The sequence below is a fragment of the Eleutherodactylus coqui genome, chromosome 3 (genome assembly GCF_035609145.1).
Source record: "Eleutherodactylus coqui strain aEleCoq1 chromosome 3, aEleCoq1.hap1, whole genome shotgun sequence".
Classification (NCBI taxonomy): Eukaryota; Metazoa; Chordata; class Amphibia; order Anura; family Eleutherodactylidae; genus Eleutherodactylus; species Eleutherodactylus coqui.
Genome location: NC_089839.1, coordinates 311462550 through 311488256, shown reverse-complemented (window position 1 = coordinate 311488256; position 25707 = coordinate 311462550). Strand labels below are relative to the sequence as shown.

Sequence of the window (25707 nt, the reverse complement as noted above, 5' to 3'; positions counted from 1 at the left end):
TCAGGTTGGGTATTACAAGCCCTTCACTTCAATGGGAAATTTGCCTGTAAGACCCAACCTGGCCACTGCAGTGGGAATGGAGCTGTTGCTTCCTGCGCTGCAGATATCAGCTTAGTGAATGAGCGCACCCACCCAGAGAAAAGCAGATTGGTAGGGGTCCTGGGTAGCAGACCCCCACTGATCTACTACTGATAGCCTATCCTAAAGATGTTATAATGGTGACTATTATACATTGCCACCTCATATCTGATATTGATGCAGGAGCAGCAGATGATCTGTTCTTGGGGGTGGAGGAGTAAATGTTCTTTAATAGCTGACAAGCACATGCACCGAGATGTATGAAGAGCGAGCGGACGGACGGACGGACGGACGAGGTCACACTACCTGTGCTATTCACAGTGCTGGACTGCACAGACTCAGGAAGACTGACCACAGACGAGGTTTTAGGGGGTAAATGGGATTTGTCAACCAGGAACCCCTCATTCCCACTTTTACCCCCTTGTTCTAGGACAGTCATTCCAGAAAAGACGGAGGACACTTCACTATCAGACGCCTCCAGCGCCGCCTGAGCCCAATCACCAGGATCCTCTTCTGCCTGCAACATGACAAGAAAAAACACATAAAGGCATCGTGGCAACCTGGTGCGGAGCCATATGGGCCCATATACAAGGACGGATCACCTACAGTTCCTATAGGGGGCCATAAACTTCTTTATAAACCCCTATACTCAGACAGGAATACACTCTTTGTCAACCCCCCCCCCCCCCCCCCCCGAAGTTGTCATTTTGCTATAAAACCCGGCATTCGGTTCCATCTCGGGCAGATCTGTAAATGATGAGAGTTGTGGTGATTAGATGGACGGTCTTGTCACCGGAGGCCCTAAAAGTGGTTCCCCCCTTGTCCTATAAGAGGCTCTCAGAGACTCCTTGTGTGTAGTCACCTCTTCGTCAGCTTGTGTAGAGCTTGTTGGCCACTAGACGCCTCTACGACACTGAGAAGAGATTTCTTTGATGGTCTGGATGGTCGTATAGATGAATTGTCAACAACCGGGCCAACAGGGTACTAGAGCTTCCATGTATCCAAGCTAGAGGCGGTACAACAGGGTACTAGAGCCTTCATGCTCCCCCATATCACATCTTGTATCTAAGCTAGAGGCGGTACAACAGGGTACTAGAGCCTCCATGCCCCTCGTATCACATCTTGTATCCAAGCTAGAGTTGGTACAACAGGGTACTAGAGCCTCCATGCCCCTCGTATCACATCTTGTATCCAAGCTAGAGGTGGTACAACAGGGTCCTAGAGCCTCCCTACAAGGGGTCAGTTCTTTATTTGTAAGGGTCCTCCTTCTCGGTGCCGGATGTTTTTGACAATGAGTGAAGAGCAATTAGTCATGCAAACCTTTTTTCTATTTTGTTTCTTTCTCGCAGCTCCCTGAATGCAGCCTGCAGTGTAAAGAATAGAGGTTTCCAGCCAAGTGGTCAGTGCTGCCTCCATGTCTGCATGTAATCTACTCTATAGGTCATAGCATACATTATAATAAAGCTCCACAGACGTTGCTGGCCGGCCAACAGGAGTGAAAACCTCCATGCTTTACACTACATTCAGGAAAATGACAAATATTGCAAACTGGAAACAACGTTTCTGCAGTTCCTTCCCCTTCATTCGTCGGTTCTGATCCCCGCAGCTGTTTATTATCTCAGAGGCCAAGTACAATGCAGCCCGAGTCCCTATAGAAGTCCCTGAAGCATCAGAGACAACTACAAGCTCCGCTCACATCAATACACAGATTGTGATCCGTTGCCGCGCTGCGGTATACTGCGGAGGGTTCGCTTTCCCCCCGACTTCTCAGTCCTAGCTGCAGACTACGCTTGCAACAGGAGGGGCCCTTCAGGCTCCGGGGCCCGGGTGTAAATGAAGACAAGACACCCCAAGTTATCCTGACTTGAGCCAAGCTTCAACCCCCCTCTGGCTCAGGTCTGCCTCCTACCTTCTCCACCAGACGGCCATTCTTTGGTGGCACTTTGGGATCGGTGCTGTCCTCCAGGCCCTCGGGGGCCGCGCCAATATCAGCCTCCTGCCAGGGGAGCCTTTCCTGCACGTGGAGATGGTGCGAACGGTCATTTTCTACCCTGTGGGCATGAAGCCGGCTCAAGGAGACATAATAGTAATCCTCTTCTTCCTCGTTCAGCTGGTAACCGGGCAGCGAGAGGCGCCGGAACTCCTACAGAGACGCGAAAAACACGTAAGGAGAGACGTAAAAAAGGGAGACGTTTGTCTTTAAACTGCAAGTCTGCAGGAGGTCCGGGGTCCGGCGGCGGCTCTCTGAGGGGCTTTTACCCGATAGCGAGATCTCTGCGCTTTTTTCAATGGGACTTTCTAATGTTTGGGCTGTTGTGATTCAACATTAGAAAGTCCTATTAAAAAACACAGAGCGACATCGCAGCGCTAAAAACAAACGCTAGCGGGTAAAAGCCCTTCAGAGAGCAGCCGGCGGCCCGCACCTCCTGCAGTCCGGAAGAAGATTACCTACTCAGTAACTCGGCAGATTTGTTAGTTGCAGTTTTGGAAGTTTGGATGATATTCGAGGGCGCTGTGAGGGCACCAGAGGGCGCTGTGAGGGCACCAGAGGGCGCTGTGAGGGCACCAGAGGGCGCTGTGAGGGCACCAGAGGGCGCTGTGAGGGCACCCAATTCAGTCATCACCCCGCTTTCTCACAAACTGGCATAACTAGTTGCCACAAGCGTCTCAGGTATTCCTGGGAGACCTGCGGAAGATGCGGAGGACCAGACAAATATATACACTGAATGGCCCCTTTATTACAGCCCCCAAACCGTTATTACACCCCCCGGCCTCTCATGATTGGCGCTCCCCTGTATGGCAATTCTTCCCATGACCCCGGAGTGCGGCATAAAATCACGTTTCCATAGGTCAGTTTCAGTGTGAATCTACATTAGATGGAAAATCCAGCGATCGGAGCGACTTCCAACGAGGCCGGTCATCAGTGCTGGACTAGCCGGGGGCTCACCGCCAACCGGGGTGGGGGTGGAGGGGTTCTCATGTAACGGTGTGGAAAGTATACCAAGAATTGCGCAATTGAGGAAACACATCCAGCGGAAGGGGATCCTGTGGAGGGAAACAACTCATCACTGAAAGGGGTCGGAGGAGGATGTCAGGAATCGTTCTGACCAACAGGCTGCACAGTCAGCTGAATACAACGCTGGAGCTCCAACTAACGTGTCCGAACGCACAACTCGCCGTTCCTCCACACGGATGGTATAACAGCAGGCAACCAGTTCCAGCGCCATTGTGTCTAAGAGAAACCGAAAGACTCCAGCGGGCAAAAGAGCGCAAAACTTGTATCACTGAGCAGCGGGAAAACATCTCCTGGTCAGATGGAGCCAGATTTCTGTTACTGATGGGAGGTCAGAATTTGGGGCAAGCAGCATGAATCGCTGACTCCTTCCTGTCAGCCGGTCAGAACATGTCAGCACCGCCATCTAATCTGCAGCAACTACAAGAAGCTTCCTGTCCGCAGGGGCCGGTATTCCTGCAGAGCAGTTTCATCATCTAGTGGATCCTACACAATGGCGAATTGCTGCAGTTCTGGAGACCAAAGGAGCCCAACGCTACTAGATGGGGTAATAAAGGGGCGGTCGATGTATGTGCGCTACTAGACTGGGTAACAAAAGGGCGGTCGGTGTATGTGCGCTACTAGACTGGGTAATAAAAGGGCGGTCGGTGTATGTGCGCTACTAGACTGGGTAATAAAAGGGCGGTCGGTGTATGTGCGCTACTAGACTGGGTAATAAAAGGGCGGTCGGTGTATGTGCGCTACTAGACTGGGTAATAAAGGGGCGGTCGGTGTATGTGCGCTACTAGACTGGGTAATAAAAGGGCGGTCGGTGTATGTGCGCTACTAGACTGGGTAATAAAGGGGCGGTCGGTGTATGTGCGCTACTAGACTGGGTAATAAAGGGGCGGTCGGTGTATGTGCGCTACTAGATGGGGGTAATAGAGGGGCGGTCGGTGTATGTGCGCTACTAGATGGGGGTAATAAAGGGGCGGTCAGTGTATGTGCGCTACTAGATGGGGGTAATAGAGGGGCGGTCGGTGTATGTGCGCTACTAGATGGGGGTAATAAAGGGGCGGTCGGTGTATGTGCGCTACTAGACTGGGTAATAAAGGGGCGGTCGGTGTATGTGCGCTACTAGACTGGGTAATAAAGGGGCGGTCGGTGTATGTGCGCTACTAGATGGGGGTAATAGAGGGGCGGTCGGTGTATGTGCGCTACTAGATGGGGGTAATAAAGGGGCGGTCAGTGTATGTGCGCTACTAGATGGGGGTAATAGAGGGGCGGTCGGTGTATGTGCGCTACTAGATGGGGGTAATAGAGGGGCGGTCGGTGTATGTGCGCTACTAGATGGGGGTAATAAAGGGGCGGTCAGTGTATGTGTACTACTAGATGGGGGTAATAGAGGGGCGGTCGGTGTATGTGCACTACTAGATGGGGGTAATAGAGGGGCGGTCGGTGTATGTGCGCTACTAGATGGGGGTAATAAAGGGGTGGTCGGTGTATGTGCGCTACTAGATGGGGGTAATAAAGGGGCGGTCGGTGTATGTGCACTACTAGATGGGGGTAATAGAGGGGCGGTCGGTGTATGTGCGCTACTAGATGGGGTAATAGAGGGGCGGTCGGTGTATGTGCGCTACTAGATGGGGGTAATAGAGGGGCGGTCGGTGTATGTGCGCTACTAGATGGCGGTAATAAAGAGGCAGTCGTAGTATGTGCGCTACTAGATGGGGGTAATAGAGGGGCGGTCGGTGTATGTGTGCTACTAGATGGGGGTAATAGAGGGGCGGTCGGTGTATGTGCGCTATTAGATGGGGTAATAGAGGGGCGGTCGGTGTATGTGCGCTAATAGATGGGGGTAATAAAGGGGCGGTTGGTGTATGTGCGCTACTAGATGGGGGTAATAAAGGGACGGTTGGTGTATGTGCGCTACTAGATGGGGGTAATAAAGGGGCGGTCGGTGTATGTGCGCTACTAGACTGGGTAATAAAGGGGCGGTCGGTGTATGTGCGCTACTAGATGGGGGTAATAGAGGGGCGGTCGGTGTATGTGCGCTACTAGATGGGGGTAATAAAGGGGCGGTCAGTGTATGTGCGCTACTAGATGGGGGTAATAGAGGGGCGGTCGGTGTATGTGCGCTACTAGATGGGGGTAATAGAGGGGCGGTCGGTGTATGTGCACTACTAGATGGGGGTAATAAAGGGGCGGTTGGTGTATGTGCGCTACTAGATGGGGGTAATAGAGGGGCGGTCGGTGTATGTGCGCTACTAGATGGGGGTAATAGAGGGGCGGTCGGTGTATGTGCGCTACTAGATGGGGGTAATAAAGGGGCGGTCAGTGTATGTGCGCTACTAGATGGGGGTAATAGAGGGGCGGTCGGTGTATGTGCGCTACTAGATGGGGGTAATAGAGGGGCGGTCGGTGTATGTGCACTACTAGATGGGGGTAATAGAGGGGCGGTCGGTGTATGTGCGCTACTAGATGGGGGTAATAAAGGGGCGGTTGGTGTATGTGCGCTACTAGATGGGGGTAATAAAGGGACGGTTGGTGTATGTGCGCTACTAGATGGGGTAATAAAGGGGCGGTCGGTGTATGTGCGCTACTAGATGGGGGTAATAAAGGGGCGGTCAGTGTATGTGCGCTACTAGATGGGGGTAATAGAGGGGCGGTCGGTGTATGTGCGCTACTAGATGGGGGTAATAGAGGGGCGGTCGGTGTATGTGCACTACTAGATGGGGGTAATAAAGGGGCGGTTGGTGTATGTGCGCTACTAGATGGGGGTAATAGAGGGGCGGTCGGTGTATGTGTGCTACTAGATGGGGGTAATAGAGGGGCGGTCGGTGTATGTGCGCTACTAGATGGGGGTAATAAAGGGGCGGTTGGTGTATGTGCGCTACTAGATGGGGGTAATAGAGGGGCGGTCGGTGTATGTGCGCTACTAGATGGGGGTAATAAAGGGGCGGTTGGTGTATGTGCGCTACTAGATGGGGGTAATAAAGGGACGGTTGGTGTATGTGCGCTACTAGATGGGGGTAATAGAGGGGCGGTCGGTGTATGTGCGCTACTAGATGGGGGTAATAAAGGGGCGGTCAGTGTATGTGCGCTACTAGATGGGGGTAATAGAGGGGCGGTCGGTGTATGTGCGCTACTAGATGGGGGTAATAGAGGGGCGGTCGGTGTATGTGCACTACTAGATGGGGGTAATAAAGGGGCGGTTGGTGTATGTGCGCTACTAGATGGGGGTAATAGAGGGGCGGTCGGTGTATGTGCGCTACTAGATGGGGGTAATAGAGGGGCGGTCGGTGTATGTGCGCTACTAGATGGGGGTAATAAAGGGGCGGTCAGTGTATGTGCGCTACTAGATGGGGGTAATAGAGGGGCGGTCGGTGTATGTGCGCTACTAGATGGGGGTAATAGAGGGGCGGTCGGTGTATGTGCACTACTAGATGGGGGTAATAGAGGGGCGGTCGGTGTATGTGCGCTACTAGATGGGGGTAGTAGAGGGGCGGTCGGTGTATGTGCGCTACTAGATGGCGGTAATAAAGAGGCAGTCGTAGTATGTGCGCTACTAGAGGGGCGGTCGGTGTATGTGTGCTACTAGATGGCGGTAATAAAGGGGCGGTCAGTGTATGTGTACTACTAGATGGGGGTAATAGAGGGGCGGTCGGTGTATGTGCGCTATTAGATGGGGTAATAGAGGGGCGGTCGGTGTATGTGCGCTACTAGATGGGGGTAATAAAGGGGCGGTTGGTGTATGTGCGCTACTAGATGGGGGTAATAAAGGGACGGTTGGTGTATGTGCGCTACTAGATGGGGGTAATAAAGGGGCGGTCGGTGTATGTGCGCTACTAGATGGGGGTAATAGAGGGGCAGTCAGTGTATGTGCGCTACTAGACTGGGTAATAAAGGGGCGGTCGGTGTATGTGCGCTACTAGATGGGGGTAATAGAGGGGCGGTCGGTGTATGTGCGCTACTAGATGGGGGTAATAAAGGGGCGGTCAGTGTATGTGCACTACTAAATGGGGGTAATAAAGAGGCAGTCGTAGTATGTGCGCTACTAGATGGGGGTAATAGAGGGGCGGTCGGTGTATGTGCACTACTAGATGGGGGTAATAGAGGGGCGGTCGGTGTATGTGCGCTACTAGATGGGGGTAATAGAGGGGCGGTCGGTGTATGTGCGCTACTAGATGGCGGTAATAAAGGGGCGGTCAGTGTATGTGTACTACTAGATGGGGGTAATAGAGGGGCGGTCGGTGTATGTGCGCTATTAGATGGGGTAATAGAGGGGCGGTCGGTGTATGTGCGCTACTAGATGGGGGTAATAAAGGGGCGGTTGGTGTATGTGCGCTACTAGATGGGGGTAATAAAGGGACGGTTGGTGTATGTGCGCTACCTGATGGGGGTAATAAAGGGGCGGTCGGTGTATGTGTGCTACTAGATGGCGGTAATAAAGGGGCGGTCAGTGTATGTGTACTACTAGATGGGGGTAATAAAGGGGCGGTCGGTGTATGTGTGCTACTAGATGGGGGTAATAAAGGGGCGGTCGGTGTATGTGCGCTACTAGATGGGGGTAATAAAGGGGCGGTCGGTGTATGTGCGCTACTAGATGGGGGTCATAGAGGGGCGGTCGGTGTATGTGCGCTACTAGATGGGGGTAATAAAGGGGCGGTCGGTGTATGTGCGCTACTAGATGGGGGCAGTAGAGGGGCGGTCAGTGTATGTGTGCTACTAGATGGGGGTAGTAGAGGGGCGGTCGGTGTATGTGCGCTACTAGATGGGGGTAGTAGAGGGGCGGTCGGTGTATGTGCGCTACTAGATGGGGGTAATAGAGGGGCGGTCGGTGTATGTGCACTACTAGATGGGGGTAATAGAGGGGCGGTCGGTGTATGTGCGCTACTAGATGGGGGTAGTAGAGGGGCGGTCGGTGTATGTGCGCTACTAGATGGCGGTAATAAAGAGGCAGTCGTAGTATGTGCGCTACTAGAGGGGCGGTCGGTGTATGTGTGCTACTAGATGGCGGTAATAAAGGGGCGGTCAGTGTATGTGTACTACTAGATGGGGGTAATAGAGGGGCGGTCGGTGTATGTGCGCTATTAGATGGGGTAATAGAGGGGCGGTCGGTGTATGTGCGCTACTAGATGGGGGTAATAAAGGGGCGGTTGGTGTATGTGCGCTACTAGATGGGGGTAATAAAGGGACGGTTGGTGTATGTGCGCTACTAGATGGGGGTAATAAAGGGGCGGTCGGTGTATGTGCGCTACTAGATGGGGGTAATAGAGGGGCAGTCAGTGTATGTGCGCTACTAGACTGGGTAATAAAGGGGCGGTCGGTGTATGTGCGCTACTAGATGGGGGTAATAGAGGGGCGGTCGGTGTATGTGCGCTACTAGATGGGGGTAATAAAGGGGCGGTCAGTGTATGTGCACTACTAAATGGGGGTAATAAAGAGGCAGTCGTAGTATGTGCGCTACTAGATGGGGGTAATAGAGGGGCGGTCGGTGTATGTGCACTACTAGATGGGGGTAATAGAGGGGCGGTCGGTGTATGTGCGCTACTAGATGGGGGTAATAGAGGGGCGGTTGGTGTATGTGCGCTACTAGATGGCGGTAATAAAGGGGCGGTCAGTGTATGTGTACTACTAGATGGGGGTAATAGAGGGGCGGTCGGTGTATGTGCGCTATTAGATGGGGTAATAGAGGGGCGGTCGGTGTATGTGCGCTACTAGATGGGGGTAATAAAGGGGCGGTTGGTGTATGTGCGCTACTAGATGGGGGTAATAAAGGGACGGTTGGTGTATGTGCGCTACCTGATGGGGGTAATAAAGGGGCGGTCGGTGTATGTGTGCTACTAGATGGCGGTAATAAAGGGGCGGTCAGTGTATGTGTACTACTAGATGGGGGTAATAAAGGGGCGGTCGGTGTATGTGTGCTACTAGATGGGGGTAATAAAGGGGCGGTCGGTGTATGTGCGCTACTAGATGGGGGTAATAAAGGGGCGGTCGGTGTATGTGCGCTACTAGATGGGGGTCATAGAGGGGCGGTCGGTGTATGTGCGCTACTAGATGGGGGTAATAAAGGGGCGGTCGGTGTATGTGCGCTACTAGATGGGGGCAGTAGAGGGGCGGTCAGTGTATGTGTGCTACTAGATGGGGGTAGTAGAGGGGCGGTCGGTGTATGTGCGCTACTAGATGGGGGTAGTAGAGGGGCGGTCGGTGTATGTGCGCTACTAGATGGGGGTCATAGAGGGGCGGTCGGTGTATGTGCACTACTAGATGGGGGTAATAAAGGGGCGGTTGGTGTATGTGTGCTACTCGATGGGGGTAATAGAGGGGCGGTCGGTGTATGTGCGCTACTAGATGGGGGTAATAAAGGGGCGGTCGGTGTATGTGCACTACTAGATGGGGGTAATAAAGGGGCGGTCGGTGTATGTGTGCTACTAGATGGGGTAATAAAGGGGCGGTCGGCGTATGTGCGCTACTAGATGGGGGTAATAAAGGGGTGGTCGGTGTATGTGTGCTACTAGATGGGGGTAATAAAGGGGCGGTCGATGTATGTGCGCTACTAGATGGGGTAATAAAGGGGCGGTCAGTGTATGTGCACTACTAAATGGGGGTAATAAAGAGGCAGTCGTAGTATGTGCGCTACTAGATGGGGGTAATAGAGGGGCGGTCGGTGTATGTGCACTACTAGATGGGGGTAATAAAGGGGCGGTCGGTGTATGTGCACTACTAGATGGGGGTAATAGAGGGGCGGTCGGTGTATGTGCGCTACTAGATGGGGGTAATAGAGGGGCGGTCGGTGTATGTGCGCTACTAGATGGCGGTAATAAAGAGGCAGTCGTAGTATGTGCGCTACTAGATGGGGGTAATAGAGGGGCGGTCGGTGTATGTGCGCTACTAGATGGCGGTAATAAAGAGGCAGTCGTAGTATGTGCGCTACTAGATGGGGGTAATAGAGGGGCGGTCGGTGTATGTGTGCTACTAGATGGCGGTAATAAAGGGGCGGTCAGTGTATGTGTACTACTAGATGGGGGTAATAGAGGGGCGGTCGGTGTATGTGCGCTATTAGATGGGGTAATAGAGGGGCGGTCGGTGTATGTGCGCTACTAGATGGGGGTAATAAAGGGGCGGTCGGTGTATGTGCGCTACTAGATGGGGGTAATAAAGGGGCGGTCGGTGTATGTGTGCTACTAGATGGCGGTAATAAAGGGGCGGTCAGTGTATGTGTACTACTAGATGGGGTAATAAAGGGGCGGTCGGTGTATGTGCGCTACTAGATGGGGGTCATAGAGGGGCGGTCGGAGTATGTGCGCTACTAGATGGGGGTAATAAAGGGGCAGTCGGTGTATGTGCGCTACTAGATGGGGGTAATAAAGGGGCGGTCGGTGTACGTGCGCTACTAGATGGAGGTAATAGAGGGGCGGTCGGTGTATGTGTGCTACTAGATGGGGGTAATAAAGGGGCGGTCAGTGTATGTGTACTACTAGATGGGGTAATAGAGGGGCGGTCGGTGTATGTGCGCTACTAGATGGGGGTAATAGAGGGGCGGTCGGTGTATGTGCGCTACTAGATGGGGGTAATAGAGGGGCGGTCGGTGTATGTGCGCTACTAGATGGGGGTAATAGAGGGGCGGTCAGTGTATGTGTGCTACTAGATGGGGGTAATAGAGGGGCGGTCAGTGTATGTGTGCTACTAGATGGGGGTAATAAAGGGGCGGTCGGTGTATGCGCGCTACTAGATGAGGGTCATAGAGGGGCGGTCGGTGTATGTGTGCTACTAGATGGGGGTAATAAAGGGGCGGTCGGTGTATGTGCGCTACTAGATGGCGGTAATAAAGGGGCGGTCAGTGTATGTGTACTACTAGATGGGGTAATAAAGGGGCGGTCGGTGTATGTGCGCTACTAGATGGGGGTCATAGAGGGGCGGTCGGAGTATGTGCGCTACTAGATGGGGGTAATAAAGGGGCAGTCGGTGTATGTGCGCTACTAGATGGGGGTAATAGAGGGGCGGTCGGTGTATGCGCGCTACTAGATGAGGGTCATAGAGGGGCGGTCGGTGTATGTGCGCTACTAGATGGGGGTAATAGAGGGGCGGTCGGTGTATGTGCGCTACTAGATGGGGGTCATAGAGGGGCGGTCGGTGTATGTGTGCTACTAGATGGGGGTAATAGAGGGGCGGTCGGTGTATGTGCGCTACTAGATGGGGGTCATAGAGGGGCGGTCGGTGTATGTGTGCTACTAGATGGGGGTAGTAGAGGGGCGGTCGGTGTATGTGCGCTACTAGATGGGGGTAGTAGAGGGGCGGTCGGTGTATGTGCGCTACTAGATGGGGGTAATAAAGGGGCGGTCGGTGTATGTGCGCTACTAGATGGGGGCAGTAGAGGGGCGGTCAGTGTATGTGTGCTACTAGATGGGGGTAGTAGAGGGGCGGTCGGTGTATGTGCGCTACTAGATGGGGGTAGTAGAGGGGCGGTCGGTGTATGTGCGCTACTAGATGGGGGTAATAAAGGGGCGGTCGGTGTATGTGCACTACTAGATGGGGGTAATAGAGGGGCGGTCGGTGTATGTGCGCTACTAGATGGGGGTAATAGAGGGGCGGTCAGGGTATATACTATATGTGTCTGACTGTCACTATCAGTCGGGTGTTTCGCGATATCCTGTGTTCCCGTTGCGCCTTCTTACGGTATAGGAAACCTCAAGAACAGTAAAGTGCATGAATTACGTAGGGATATCGTCCCGTCGTCCCGTCGCCCCGTCGCCCCGTCGCCCCATCGCCCCATCGCCCCATCATCGCAGGGATCTCGCCGTTTGCTGCCCTTTAACATCCAGCAGATTCTTAGTGAGAGAAGCAGGAGGGTCAGATGAAGGTAAACTGCGCGGTGCGGCCGGCCGGACTGTCTGGTGGTCCTGCATGTGACGGCTGTTCCCTTATAGCGCTCCGCTGCGCCTGTAAATCCCATCTGTGACGGCGCGGCGTTCTGTTTATATACGGAGGAGGGTAACGGCCCATAAGGGGGGATATAAAGAGGGACATTAGGATGCAACAAAATCACTTACAACAATGACGGAAAACGGGGGAACGTGGCGCCTAATTTATAGAGAGGGAGAAATCCGTCATTTCGCAGCCCTAAAAGCCTCTCCGGGATCATTATGGGCGCCGCTCTGGGGGACAAACGCGCTCCAACATCGGCTGACATTAGCCAAGAGCGGCCGTAAAAGGATAATTGTTTCTAAAAATACGGCCCCACGCTCCGAGCCGGGGCGCCCAGAAGGGCAGACTCAGTCATTCCACACGCGGCCGATCCCTCAGGATCCCAGCCAAAAGCACGCGGCTCCGAATGTAGACTTAGCGGGGGTTGGGGGGGGGGGGTATAACGCTAAACTGCAGAAATAGACATCTGCAACGTGTGAGGATGAAAGATTCCATCCCTCCGAACCGCCAGCAGCCCCGCAGTCGGCCATGTTTTCCAGCCGAGTCATTGAAATTAAAGAAGAGGCAACATGCATGTGCAACTGCCACGAGGGGTTAACTTTATAAATTGGTGCAACCCCTTTAAGACAATCATCTAGATTACAACTCCATATTACTCCGGGCTGCCAGCAAAGGGAATTTCTTAAACAGGGCTGTACAAACCGGCATGTAGTGTTCTCCTCCTAGTGGTGGCTGTATATAGTGATCTCCCCCTAGTGGTGGCTGTATATAGTGATCTCCCCCTAGTGGTCGCTGTATATATCTGTATATACAGTGCTCCGCCTAGTGGTGGCTGTATAGATCTGTATGTAGTGATCTCCCCCTAGTGGTGGCTGTATATATCTCTGTGTAGTGATCTCCCCCTTGTGGTGGCTGTATATATCTGTGTGTAGTGATCTCCCCCTAGTGGTCGCTGTATAGATCTGTATATAGTGATCTCCCCCTATTGGTGGCTGTATATATCTGTGTGTAGAGTGCTCCCCCTAGTGGTGGCTGTATATAGTGAGCTCCCCCTAGTGGTCGCTGTATATATCTGTATGTAGTGATCTCCCCCTATTGGTGGCTGTAAATATCTGTGTGTAGTGATCTCCCCCTACTGGTGGCTGTATATATCTGTGTGTAGTGATCTCCCCCTAGTGGTGGTTGTATATATCTGTGTGTAGTGATCTCCCCCTAGTGGTGCCTATATATATATATATATATCTGTGTGTAGTGATCTCCTCCTAGTGGTGGTTGTATATATCTGTATGTAGTGATCTCCTCCTAGTGGTGGTTGTATATATCTGTATGTAGTGATCTCCTCCTAGTGGTGGTTGTATATATCTGTATGTAGTGATCTCCTCCTAGTGGTGGTTGTATATATCTGTATGTAGTGATCTCCCCCTAGTGGTGGCTGTATATATCTGTATGTAGTGATTTCCCTCTATTGGTGGCTGTATATATCTGTGTGTAGTGATCTCCCCCTAGTGGTGGCTGTATATATCTGTGTGTAGTGATCTCCCCCTATTGGTGGCTGTATAAATCTGTATGTACTGATCTCCTCCTAGTGGTCGCTGTATATATCTGTATGTAGTGATCTCCCCCTAGTGGTGGCTGTATATATCTGTGTGTAGTGATCTCCTCCTAGTGGTAGCTGTATATATCTGTATGTAGTGATCTCCCCCTAGTGGTGGCTGTATATATCTGTATGTAATGATTTCCCTCTATTGGTGGCTGTATATCTGTGTGTAGTGATCTCCCCCTATTGGTGGCTGTATATATCTGTGTGTAGTGATCTCCCCCTATTGGTGGCTGTATATATCTGTGTGTAGTGAGCTCCCCATATTGGTGGCTGTAGATATCTGTATGTAGTGATCTCCCCCTAGTGGTGGCTGTATAAATCTGTACATAGTGATCTCCCCCTAGTGGTCGCTGTATATATCTGTATGTAGTGATCTTCTCCTAGTGGTGGCTCTATATATCTGTATATAGTGATCTCCCCCTGGTGGTCGCTGTATATATCTGTATGTAGAGTGCTCCCCCTAGTGGTGGCTGTATAGATCTGTATATAGTGATCTCCCCCTAGTGGTCGCTGTATATATCTGTATGTAGTGATCTTCTCCTAGTGGTGGCTGTATATATCTGTGTGTAGTGATCTTCCCCTAGTGGTGGCTGTATATATCTGTATGTAGTGTGCTCCCCCTAGTGGTGGCTGTATACATCCGTATGTAGTGATCTCCTCCTAGTGGTGGCTGTATATATCAGTATGTAGTGATCGCCCCCTAGTGGTAGCAGTATATATCTGTGTGTAATGATCTCCCCCTAGTGGTGGCTGTATATAGTGATCTCCCCCTAGTGGTCACTGTATATATCTGTATGTAGTGTGCTCCCCCTAGTGGTGGCTGCATATATCTGTGTGTAGTGATCTCCCCCTATTGGTGGCTGTATATATATGTGTGTAGTGATCTCCCCCTAGTGGTGGCTGTATATATCTGTGTGTAGTGATCTCCCCCTATTGGTGGCTGTATATATCTGTGTGTAGAGTGCTCCCCCTAGTGGTGGCTGTATATATCTGTATATAGTGAGCTCCCCCTAGTGGTCGCTGTATATATCTGTATGTAGTGATCTCCCCCTATTGGTGGCTGTAAATATCTGTGTGTAGTGATCTCCCCCTACTGGTGGCTGTATATATCTGTGTGTAGTGATCTCCCCCTAGTGGTGGTTGTATATATCTGTGTGTAGTGATCTCCCCCTAGTGGTGCCTATATATATATATATATATCTGTGTGTAGTGATCTCCTCCTAGTGGTGGTTGTATATATCTGTATGTAGTGATCTCCTCCTAGTGGTGGTTGTATATATCTGTATGTAGTGATCTCCTCCTAGTGGTGGTTGTATATATCTGTATGTAGTGATCTCCTCCTAGTGGTGGTTGTATATATCTGTATGTAGTGATCTCCCCCTAGTGGTGGCTGTATATATCTGTATGTAGTGATTTCCCTCTATTGGTGGCTGTATATATCTGTGTGTAGTGATCTCCCCCTAGTGGTGGCTGTATATATCTGTGTGTAGTGATCTCCCCCTATTGGTGGCTGTATAAATCTGTATGTACTGATCTCCTCCTAGTGGTCGCTGTATATATCTGTATGTAGTGATCTCCCCCTAGTGGTGGCTGTATATATCTGTGTGTAGTGATCTCCTCCTAGTGGTAGCTGTATATATCTGTATGTAGTGATCTCCCCCTAGTGGTGGCTGTATATATCTGTATGTAATGATTTCCCTCTATTGGTGGCTGTATATCTGTGTGTAGTGATCTCCCCCTATTGGTGGCTGTATATATCTGTGTGTAGTGATCTCCCCATATTGGTGGCTGTAGATATCTGTATGTAGTGATCTCCCCCTAGTGGTGGCTGTATAAATCTGTACATAGTGATCTCCCCCTAGTGGTCGCTGTATATATCTGTATGTAGTGATCTTCTCCTAGTGGTGGCTGTATATATCTGTGTGTAGTGATCTTCCCCTAGTGGTGGCTGTATATATCTGTATGTAGTGTGCTCCCCCTAGTGGTGGCTGTATACATCCGTATGTAGTGATCTCCTCCTAGTGGTGGCTGTATATATCAGTATGTAGTGATCGCCCCCTAGTGGTAGCAGTATATATCTGTGTGTAATGATCTCCCCCTAGTGGTGGCTGTATATAGTGATCTCCCCCTAGTGGTCACTGTATATATCTGTATGTAGTGTGCTCCCCCTAGTGGTGGCTGCATATATCTGTGTGTAGTGATCTCCCCCTATTGGTGGCTGTATATATATGTGTGTAGTGATCTCCCCCTAGTGGTGGCTGTATATATCTGTGTGTAGTGATCTCCAACTAGTGGTGGCTGTATATATCTGTGTGTAGTGATCTCCCCCTAGTGGTGGCTCTATATATCTGTATGTAGTGAGCTCCCCCTAGTGGTGGCTGTATATAGTGATCTCCCCCTGGTGGTGGCTGCATATATCTGTGTGTAGTGATCTCCCCCTAGTGGTGCCTATATATATATCTGTGTGTAGTGATCTCCCCCTAGTGGTGGTTGTATATATCTGTGTGTAGTGATCTCCTCCTATTGCTGGCTGTATATATCTGTGTGTAGTGATCTCCCCCTAGTGGTGGCTGTATATATCTGTGTGTAGTGAGCTCCTCCTATTGGTGGCTGTATATATCTGTATGTAGTGAGCTCCTCCTATTGGTGGCTATATATATCAGTGTGTAGTGATCTCCCACTAGTGGTGGTTGTATATATCTGTGTGTAGTGATCTCCTCCTAGTGGTCGCTGTACATATCTGTGTGTAGTAATTCCTCCTAGTGGTGGCTGTATATATCTGTATGTAGTGATTTCCCTGTATTGGTGGCTGTATGTATCCGTGTGTAGTGATCTCCCCCTAGTGGTGGCTGTATATATATATATCTATGTAGTGAGCTCCTCCTAGTGGTGGCTGTCTATAGTGATCTCCCCCTAGCGGTCGCTGCATATATCTGTATGTAGAGTGCTCCCCCTAGTGGTGGCTGTATAGATCTGTATATAGTGATCTCCCCCTAGTGGTGGTTGTATATATCTGTGTGTAGTGATCTTCCCCTAGTGGTGGCTGTATATATCTGTATGTAGTGAGCTCCTCCTAGTGGTGGCTGTCTATAGTGATCTCCCCCTAGCGGTCGCTGCATATATCTGTATGTAGAGTGCTCCCCCTAGTGCTGGCTGTATAGATCTGTATATAGTGATCTCCCCCTATTGGTGGCTGTATATATATCTGTGTGTAGTGATCTCCCCCTAGTGGTGGCTGTATATATCTGTGTGTAGGGTTCTCCCCCTAGTGGTGTCTCTATATATCTGTATATAGTGATCTCCCCCTGGTGGTCGCTGTATATATCTGTATGTAGAGTGCTCCCCCTAGTGGTGGCTGTATAGATCTGTATATAGTGATCTCCCCCTAGTGGTGGCTGTATATATCTGTGTGTAGTGATCTCCTCCTATTGGTGGCTGTATATATCTGTGTGTAGTGATCATCCCCTAGTGGTGGCTGTATATATCTGTGTGTAGTGAGCTCCTCCTATTGGTGGCTGTATATATCTGTGTGTAGTAATCTCCCCCTAGTGGTGGTTGTATATATTTGTGTGTAGTGATCTCCTCCTAGAGGTCGCTGTACATATCTGTGTGTAGTAATTCCTCCTAGTGGTGGCTGTATATATCTGTATGTAGTGACCCCCCTCTGGTGGTCACTGTATATGTCTATATATAGTGATCTCCCCCTAGTGGTCGCTGTATATATCTGTATGTAGTGATCTTCTCCTAGTAGTGGCTGTATATATCTGTGTGTAGTGATCTCCCCCTAGTGGTGGCTGTATATATCTGTATGTAGTGATCTCCCCCTATTGGTGGCTGTATATATCTGTGTGTAGTGATCTCCCCCTAGTGGTGGCTGTATATATCTGTATGTAGTGATCTCCCCCTATTGGTGGCTGTATATATCTGTGTGTAGTGATCTCCCCCTAGTGGTGGCTGTATATATCTGTATGTAGTGATCTTCCCCTAGTGGTGGCTGTATATATATCTCTATGTAGTGAGCTCCTCCTAGTGGTGGCTGTCTATAGTGATCTCCCCCTAGCGGTCGCTGTATATATCTGTATGTAGAGTGCTCCCCCTAGTGGTGGCTGTATAGATCTGTATATAGTGATCTACCCCCAGTGGTGGTTGTATATATCTGTGTGTAGTGATCTACCCTGAAGTGGTGCCTATATATATATCTGTATGTAGTGATCTCCTCCTAGTGGTCGCTGTATATAGCTGTGTGTAGTGATCTCCTCCTAGTGGTGGCTGTATATATCTGTATGTAGTGATTTCCTTCTATTGGTGGCTGTATATATCTGTGCGTAGTGATCTTCCCCTAGTGGTGGCTGTATATATCCGTATGTAGTGATCTCCTCCTAGTGGTGGCTGTATATATCCGTATGTAGTGATCTCCTCCTAGTGGTGGCTGTATATATCTGTGTGTAGTAATCTCCCCCTAGTGGTGGCTGTATATATCTGTGTGTAGTAATCTCCCCCTAGTGGTGGCTGTATATAGCGATCTCCCCCTAGTGGTCACTCTATATATCTGTATATACAGTGCTCCGCCTAGTGGTGGCTGTATATATCTGTATGTAGTGATCTCCTCCTAGTGGTCGCTGTATATATCTGTATGTAGTGATTTCCCTCTATTGGTGGCTGTATAAATCTGTATGTAATGATTTCCCTCTATTGGTGGCTGTATATATCTGTGTGTAGTGATTTCCCCCTATTGGTGGCTCTATATATCTGTGTGTAGTGATCTCCCCCTAGTGGGGGCTATATATATCTGTGTGTAGAGATCTCCCCCTATTGGTGGCTGTAAATATCTGTATGTAGTGATTTCCCCCTAGTGGTGGCTGTATAAATCTGTACATAGTGATCTCCCCCTAGTGGACGCTGTATATATCTGCATGTAGTGATCTTCTCCTAGTGGTGGCTGTATATATCTGTGTGTACTGATCTTCCCCTAGTGGTGGCTGTATATATCTGTATGTAGTGTGCTCCCCCTAGTGGTGGCTGTATACATCCGTATGTAGTGATCTCCTCCTAGTGGTGGCTGTATATATCCGTATGTAGTGATCGCCCCCTAGTGGTGGCTGTATATAGTGATCTCCCCCTAGTGGTCACTGTATATATCTGTATGTAGTGTGCTCCCCCTAGTGGTGGCTGTATATAGCTGTATGTAGTGATCTTCCCCAGTGGTGGCTGTATATATCTGTGTGTAGTGATCTCCCCCTATTGGTGGCTGTATATATCTGTGTGTAGTGATCTCCCCCTAGTGGTGGCTGTATATATCTGTGTGTAGTGATCTCCCCCTAGTGGTGGTTGTATATATCTGTGTGTAGTGATCTCCCCCTAGTGGTGGCTGTATAGATCTGTATATAGTGATCTCCCCCTGGTGGTGGCTGTATATATCTGTGTGTAGTGATCTGCCCCTATTGGTGGCTGTATATATCTGTGTGTAGTGATCTCCCCCTTTTGGTGGCTGTATATATCTGTGTGTAGTGATCTCCCCCTAGTGGTGGCTGTATATCTCTGTGTGTAGTGATCTCCCCCTAGTGGTGGCTCTATATATCTGTGTGTAGTGATCTCCCCCTAGTGGTGGCTGTATATAGTGATCTCCCCCTGGTGGTGGCTGTATATATCTGTGTGTAGTGATCTCCCCCTAGTGGTGCCTATATATATATATCTGTGTGTAGTGATCTCCCCCTAGTGGTGGTTGTATATATCTGTGTGTAGTGATCTCCTCCTATTGGTGGCTGTATATATCTGTGTGTAGTGACCTCCCCCTAGTGGTGGTTGTATATATCTGTGTGTAGTGATCTCCTCCTAGTGGTCGCTGTACATATCTGTGTGTAGTAATTCCTCCTAGTGGTCGCTGTATATATCTGTATGTAGTGATCTTCTCCTAGTAGTGGCTGTATATATCGGTGTGTAGTGATCCCCCTGTAGTGGTCGCTGTATATATCTGTGTGTAGTGATCTCCCCCTATTGGTGGCTGTATATATCTATATGTAGTAATTTCCCTCTATTGGTGGCAGTAAAGATCTGTGTGTAGTGATCTCCCCCTAGTGGTGGCTGTATATATCTCTGTGTAGTGATCTCCCCCTAGTGGTGGCTGTATAGATCTGTATATAGTGATCTCCCCCTAGTGGTGGCTGTATATATCTGTGTGTAGTGATGTCCCCCTAGTGGTGGCTATATATTCCTGTATGTAGTGATCTTCCCCTAGTGGTGGCTGTATATATCTGTATGTAGTGAGCTCCTCCTAGTGGTGGCTGTCTATAGTGATCTCCCCCTAGCGGTCGCTGTATATATCTGTATGTAGAGTGCTCCCCCTAGTGGTGGCTGTATAGATCTGTATATAGTGATCTCCCCCTATTGGTGGCTGTATATATATCTGTGTGTAGTGATCTCCCCCTAGTGGTGGCTGTATATATATGTATATAGTGATCTCCCCCTGGTGGTCGCTGTATATATCTGTATGTAGAGTGCTCCCCCTAGTGAAGGCTGTATAGATCTGTATATAGTGATCTCCCCCTAGTGGTGGCTGTATATATCTGTGTGTAGTGATCTCCTCCTATTGGTGGCTGTATATATCTGTGTGTAGTGATCTCCCCCTAGTGGTGGCTGTATATATCTGTGTGTAGTGAGCTCCTCCTATTGGTGGCTGTATATATCTGTATGTAGTGACCCCCCTCTGGTGGTCACTGTATATATCTATATATAGTAATCTCCCCTAGTGGTCGCTGTATATATCTCTGTGTAGTGATCTCCCCCTAGTGGTGGCTGTATAGATCTGTATATAGTGATCTCCCCCTAGTGGTGGCTGTATATATCTGTGTGTAGTGATCTCCCCCTAGTGGTGGCTGTATATATCTGTGTGTAGTGATCTCCCCCTAGTGGGGGCTATATATATCTGTATGTAGTGATCTTCCCCTAGTGGTGGCTGTATATATCTGTATGCAGTGAGCTCCTCCTAGTGGTGGCTGTCTATAGTGATCTCCCCCTAGCGGTCGCTGTATATATCTGTATGTAGAGTGCTCCCCCTAGTGATGGCTGTATAGATCTGTATATAGTGATCTCCCCCTATTGGTGGCTGTATATATCTGTGTGTAGTGATCTCCCCCTATTGGTGGCTGTATATATCTGTGTGTAGTGATCTCCCCCTTTTGGTGGCTGTATATATCTGTGTGTAGTGATTTCCCCCTAGTGGTGGCTGTATATCTCTGTGTGTAGTGATCTCCCCCTAGTGGTGGCTCTATATATCTGTGTGTAGTGATCTCCCCCTAGTGGTGGCTGTATATAGTGATCTCTCCCTGGTGGTGGCTGTATATATCTGTGTGTAGTGATCTCCCCCTAGTGGTGCCTATATATATATATCTGTGTGTAGTGATCTCCCCCTAGTGGTGGTTGTATATATCTGTGTGTAGTGATCTCCTCCTATTGGTGGCTGTATATATCTGTGTGTAGTGACCTCCCCCTAGTGGTGGTTGTATATATCTGTGTGTAGTGATCTCCTCCTAGTGGTCGCTGTACATATCTGTGTGTAGTAATTCCTCCTAGTGGTGGCTGTATATATCTGTATGTAGTGATTTCCCTGTATTGGTGGCTGTATATATCCGTGTGTAGTGATCTCCCCCTAGTGGTGGCTGTATAGATCTGTGTGTAGTGATCTCCCCCTAGTGGTGGCTGTATATATCTGTATGTAGTGACCCCCCTCGGGTGGTCACTATATATATCTATATATAGTGATCTCCCCTAGTGGTCGCTGTATATATCTGTATGTAGTGATCTTCTCCTAGTAGTGGCTGTATATATCTGTGTGTAGTGATCCCCCTCTAGTGGTCGCTGTATATATCTGTGTGTAGTGATCTCCCCCTAGTGGTGGCTATATATATCTGTATGTAGTGATCTTCCCCTATTGGTGGCTGTATATATCTATATGTAGTAATTTCCCTCTATTGGTGGCAGTAAAGATCTGTGTGTAGTGATCTCCCCCTAGTGGTGGCTGTATATATCTCTGTGTAGTGATCTCCCCCTAGTGGTGGCTGTATAGATCTGTATATAGTGATCTCCCCCTAGTGGTGGCTGTATATATCTGTGTGTAGTGATCTCCCCCTAGTGGTGGCTATATATATCTGTATGTAGTGATCTTCCCCTAGTGGTGGCTGTATATATCTGTATGTAGTGAGCTCCTCCTAGTGGTGGCTGTCTATAGTGATCTCCCCCTAGCGGTCGCTGTATATATCTGTATGTAGAGTGCTCCCCCTAGTGGTGGCTGTATAGATCTGTATATAGTGATCTCCCCCTATTGGTGGCTGTATATATATCTGTGTGTAGTGATGTCCCCCTAGTGGTGGCTGTATATATATGTATATAGTGATCTCCCCCTGGTGGTCGCTGTATATATCTGTATGTAGAGTGCTCCCCCTAGTGAAGGCTGTATAGATCTGTATATAGTGATCTCCCCCTAGTGGTGGCTGTATATATCTGTGTGTAGTGATCTCCTCCTATTGGTGGCTGTATATATCTGTGTGTAGTGATCTCCCCCTAGTGGTGGCTGTATATATCTGTGTGTAGTGAGCTCCTCCTATTGGTGGCTGTATATATCTGTATGTAGTGACCCCCCTCTGGTGGTCACTGTATATATCTATATATAGTAATCTCCCCTAGTGGTCGCTGTATATATCTGTATGTAGTGATCTTCTCCTAGTAGTGGCTGTATATATCTGTGTGTAGTGATCTCCCCCTAGTGGTGGCTGTATATATCTCTGTGTAGTGATCTCCCCCTAGTGGTGGCTGTATAGATCTGTATATAGTGATCTCCCCCTAGTGGTGGCTGTATATAACTGTGTGTAGTGATCTCCCCCTAGTGGTGGCTGTATATATCTGTGTGTAGTGATCTCCCCCTAGTGGTGGCTATATATATCTGTATGTAGTGATCTTCCCCTAGTGGTGGCTGTATATATCTGTATGTAGTGAGCTCCTCCTAGTGGTGGCTGTCTATAGTGATCTCCCCCTAGCGGTCGCTGTATATATCTGTATGTAGAGTGCTCCCCCTAGTGATGGCTGTATAGATCTGTATATAGTGATCTCCCCCTATTGGTGGCTGTATATATATCTGTGTGTAGTGATCTCCCCCTAGTGGTGGCTCTATATATCTGTATATAGTGATCTCCCCCTGGTGGTCGCTGTATATATCTGTATGTAGAGTGCTCCCCCTAGTGGTGGCTGTATAGATCTGTATATAGTGATCTCCCCCTAGTGGTGGCTGTATATATCTGTGTGTAGTGATCTCCTCCTATTGGTGGCTGTATATATCTGTGTGTAGTGATCTCCCCCTAGTGGTGGCTGTATATATCAGTGTGTAGTGAGCTCCTCCTATTGGTGGCTGTATATATCTGTATGTAGAGACCCCCCTCTGGTGGCCACTGTATATATCTATATATAGTGATCTCCCCCTAGTGGTCGCTGTATATATCTGTATGTAGTGATCTTCTCCTACCGTAGTAGTGGCTGTATATATCTGTGTGTAGTGATCTCCCCCTAGTGGTGGCTGTATATATCTGTGTGTAGTGTGCTCCCCCTATTGGTGGCTGTATATATCTGTGTGTAGTGATCTCCCCCTAGTGGTGGCTGTATATATCTGTATGTAGTGATCTCCCCCTAGTGGTGGCTGTATATATCTGTATGTAGTGATCTCCCCCTAGTGGTGGCTGTATATATCTGTGTGTAGTGATCTCCCCCTAGTGGTGGCTATATATATCTGTATGTAGTGATCTTCCCCTAGTGGTGGCTGTATATATCTGTATGTAGTGAGCTCCTCCTAGTGGTGGCTGTCTATAGTGATCTCCCCCTAGCGGTCGCTGTATATATCTGTATGTAGAGTGCTCCCCCTAGTGGTGGCTGTATAGATCTGTATATAGTGATCTCCCCCTATTGGTGGCTGTATATATCTGTGTGTAGTGATCTCCTCCTAGTGGTGGCTGTATATATCTGTATGTAGTAATTTCCCTCTATGGGTGGCTGTAAATATCTGTGTGTAGTGAGCTTCCCCTAGTGGTGGCTGTATATATCTGTATGTAGAGTGCTCCCCCTAGTGGTGGCTGTATAGATCTGTATACAGTGATCTCCCCCTAGTGGTGGCTGTATATATCTGTATGTAGTGATCTCCATACTGGTGGCTGTATATATCTGTGTGTAGTGATCTCCCCCTATTGGTGGTTGTATATATCCGTATGTAGTGATCTCCTCCTAGTGGTGGCTGTATATATCCGTATGTAGTGATCTCCTCCTAGTGGTGGCTGTATATATCTGTGTGTAGTAATCTCCCCCTAGTGGTGGCTGTATATAGTGATCTCCCCCTAGTGGTCGCTGTATATATCTGTATGTAGTGTGCTCCCCCTAGTGGTGGCTGTATATAGCTGTATGTAGTGATCTTCTCCAGTGGTGGCTGTATATATCTGTGTGAAGTGATCTCCCCGTAATGGTGGCTGTACATATCTGTGTGTAGTGAGCTCCTCCTAGTGGTGGCTGTATATAGTGATCTCCCCCTAGTGGTGGCTGTATATAGTGATCTCCGCCTAGTGTTCGCTGTATATATCTGTATGTAGAGTGCTCCCCCTAGTGGTGGCTGTATAGATCTGTATACAGTGATCTCCCCCTAGTGGTGGCTGTATACATCTGTATGTAGTGATCTCCATACTGATGGCTGTATATATCTGTGTGTAGTGATCTCCCCCTATTGGTGGTTGTATATATCTGTGTGTAGTGATCTCCTCCTAGTGGTAGCTGTATATATCTGTATGTAGTGATCTCCCCCTAGTGGTGGCTGTATATATCTGTATGTAGTGATCTCCATACTGATGGCTGTATATATCTGTGTGTAGTGATCTCCCCCTATTGGTGGTTGTATATATCTGTGTGTAGTGATCTCCCCTTAGTGGTGGCTATATATATCTGTATGTAGTGATCTTCCCCTAGTGGTGGCTGTATATATCTGTGTGTACTGAGCTCCCCCTAGTGGTGGCTGTATATAGTGAGCTCCCCCTAGTGGTCGCTATATATATCTGTATGTAGAGTGCTCCCCCTAGTGGTGGCTGTATAGATCTGTATATAGTGATCTCCCCTTAGTGGTGGCTGTATATATCTGTGTGTAGTGATCTCCCCCTAGTGGTGCCTATATATATATATATATCTGTATGTAGTGATCTCCTCCTAGTGGTCGCTGTATTGATCTGTGTGTAGTGATCTCCCCCTAGTGGTGGCTGTATATATCCGTATGTAGTGATCTCCTCCTAGTGGTGGCTGTATATATCTGTGTGTAGTGATCTTCCCCTATTGGTGGCTGTATATATCTGTGTGTAGTGATCTCCCCCTAGTGGTGCCTATATATATATCTTTATGTAGTGATCTCCTCCTAGTGGTCGCTGTATATATCTGTGTGTAGTGATTTCCTCCTAGTGGTGGCTATATATATATCTTTATGTAGTGATCTCCTCCTAGTAGTGGCTGTATATATCTGTGTGTAGTGATCTCCTCCTAGTGGTCGCTGTATATATCTGTGTGTAGTGATTTCCTCCTAGTGGTGGCTGTATATATCTGTATGTAGTGATTTCCCTCTATTGGTGGCTGTATAGATCTGTGTGTAGTGATCTCCTCCTAGTGGTGGCTGTATATATCTGTATGTAGTGATTTCCCTCTATTGGTGGCTGTATAGATCTGTGTGTAGTGATCTCCCCCTAGTGGTGGCTGTATATATCTCTGTGTAGTGATCTCCTCCTATTGGTGGCTGTATATATCTGTGTGTAGTGATCTCCCACTAGTGGTCGCTGTATATATCTGTATGTAGTGATCTTCTCCTAGCGGTGGCTGTATATATATGTGCGTAGTGATCTCCCCCTAGTGGTGGCTGTATATATCTGTGTGTAGTGATCTTCCCCTAGTGGTGGCTGTATATATCCGTATAAAGTGATCTCCTCCTAGTGGTGGCTGTATATATCTGTGTGTAGTGATCTTCCCCTAGTGGTGGCTGTATATATCCGTATAAAGTGATCTCCTCCTAGTGGTGGCTGTATATATCTGTATGTAGTGATCTCCCCCT

At 49.0% G+C, this 25707-nt stretch overlaps 1 protein-coding gene across 9 annotated transcripts in view; it reads right to left on the bottom strand.

Annotated features, from left to right (window-relative positions):
• Positions 1 to 25707, bottom strand: part of SZT2 (SZT2 subunit of KICSTOR complex) — a 178938-nt gene that overhangs the window by 64935 nt on the left and 88296 nt on the right. For all 9 annotated transcript variants that reach the window (XM_066597912.1, XM_066597916.1, XM_066597913.1 and 6 more), the window contains 2 exons: positions 1988 to 2221; positions 385 to 595 (listed from right to left, as the gene is read on the bottom strand). In XM_066597912.1, the coding sequence (XP_066454009.1) occupies positions 385 to 595; positions 1988 to 2221 (445 nt within the window). The remainder of the gene's footprint in view (positions 1 to 384; positions 596 to 1987; positions 2222 to 25707) is intronic.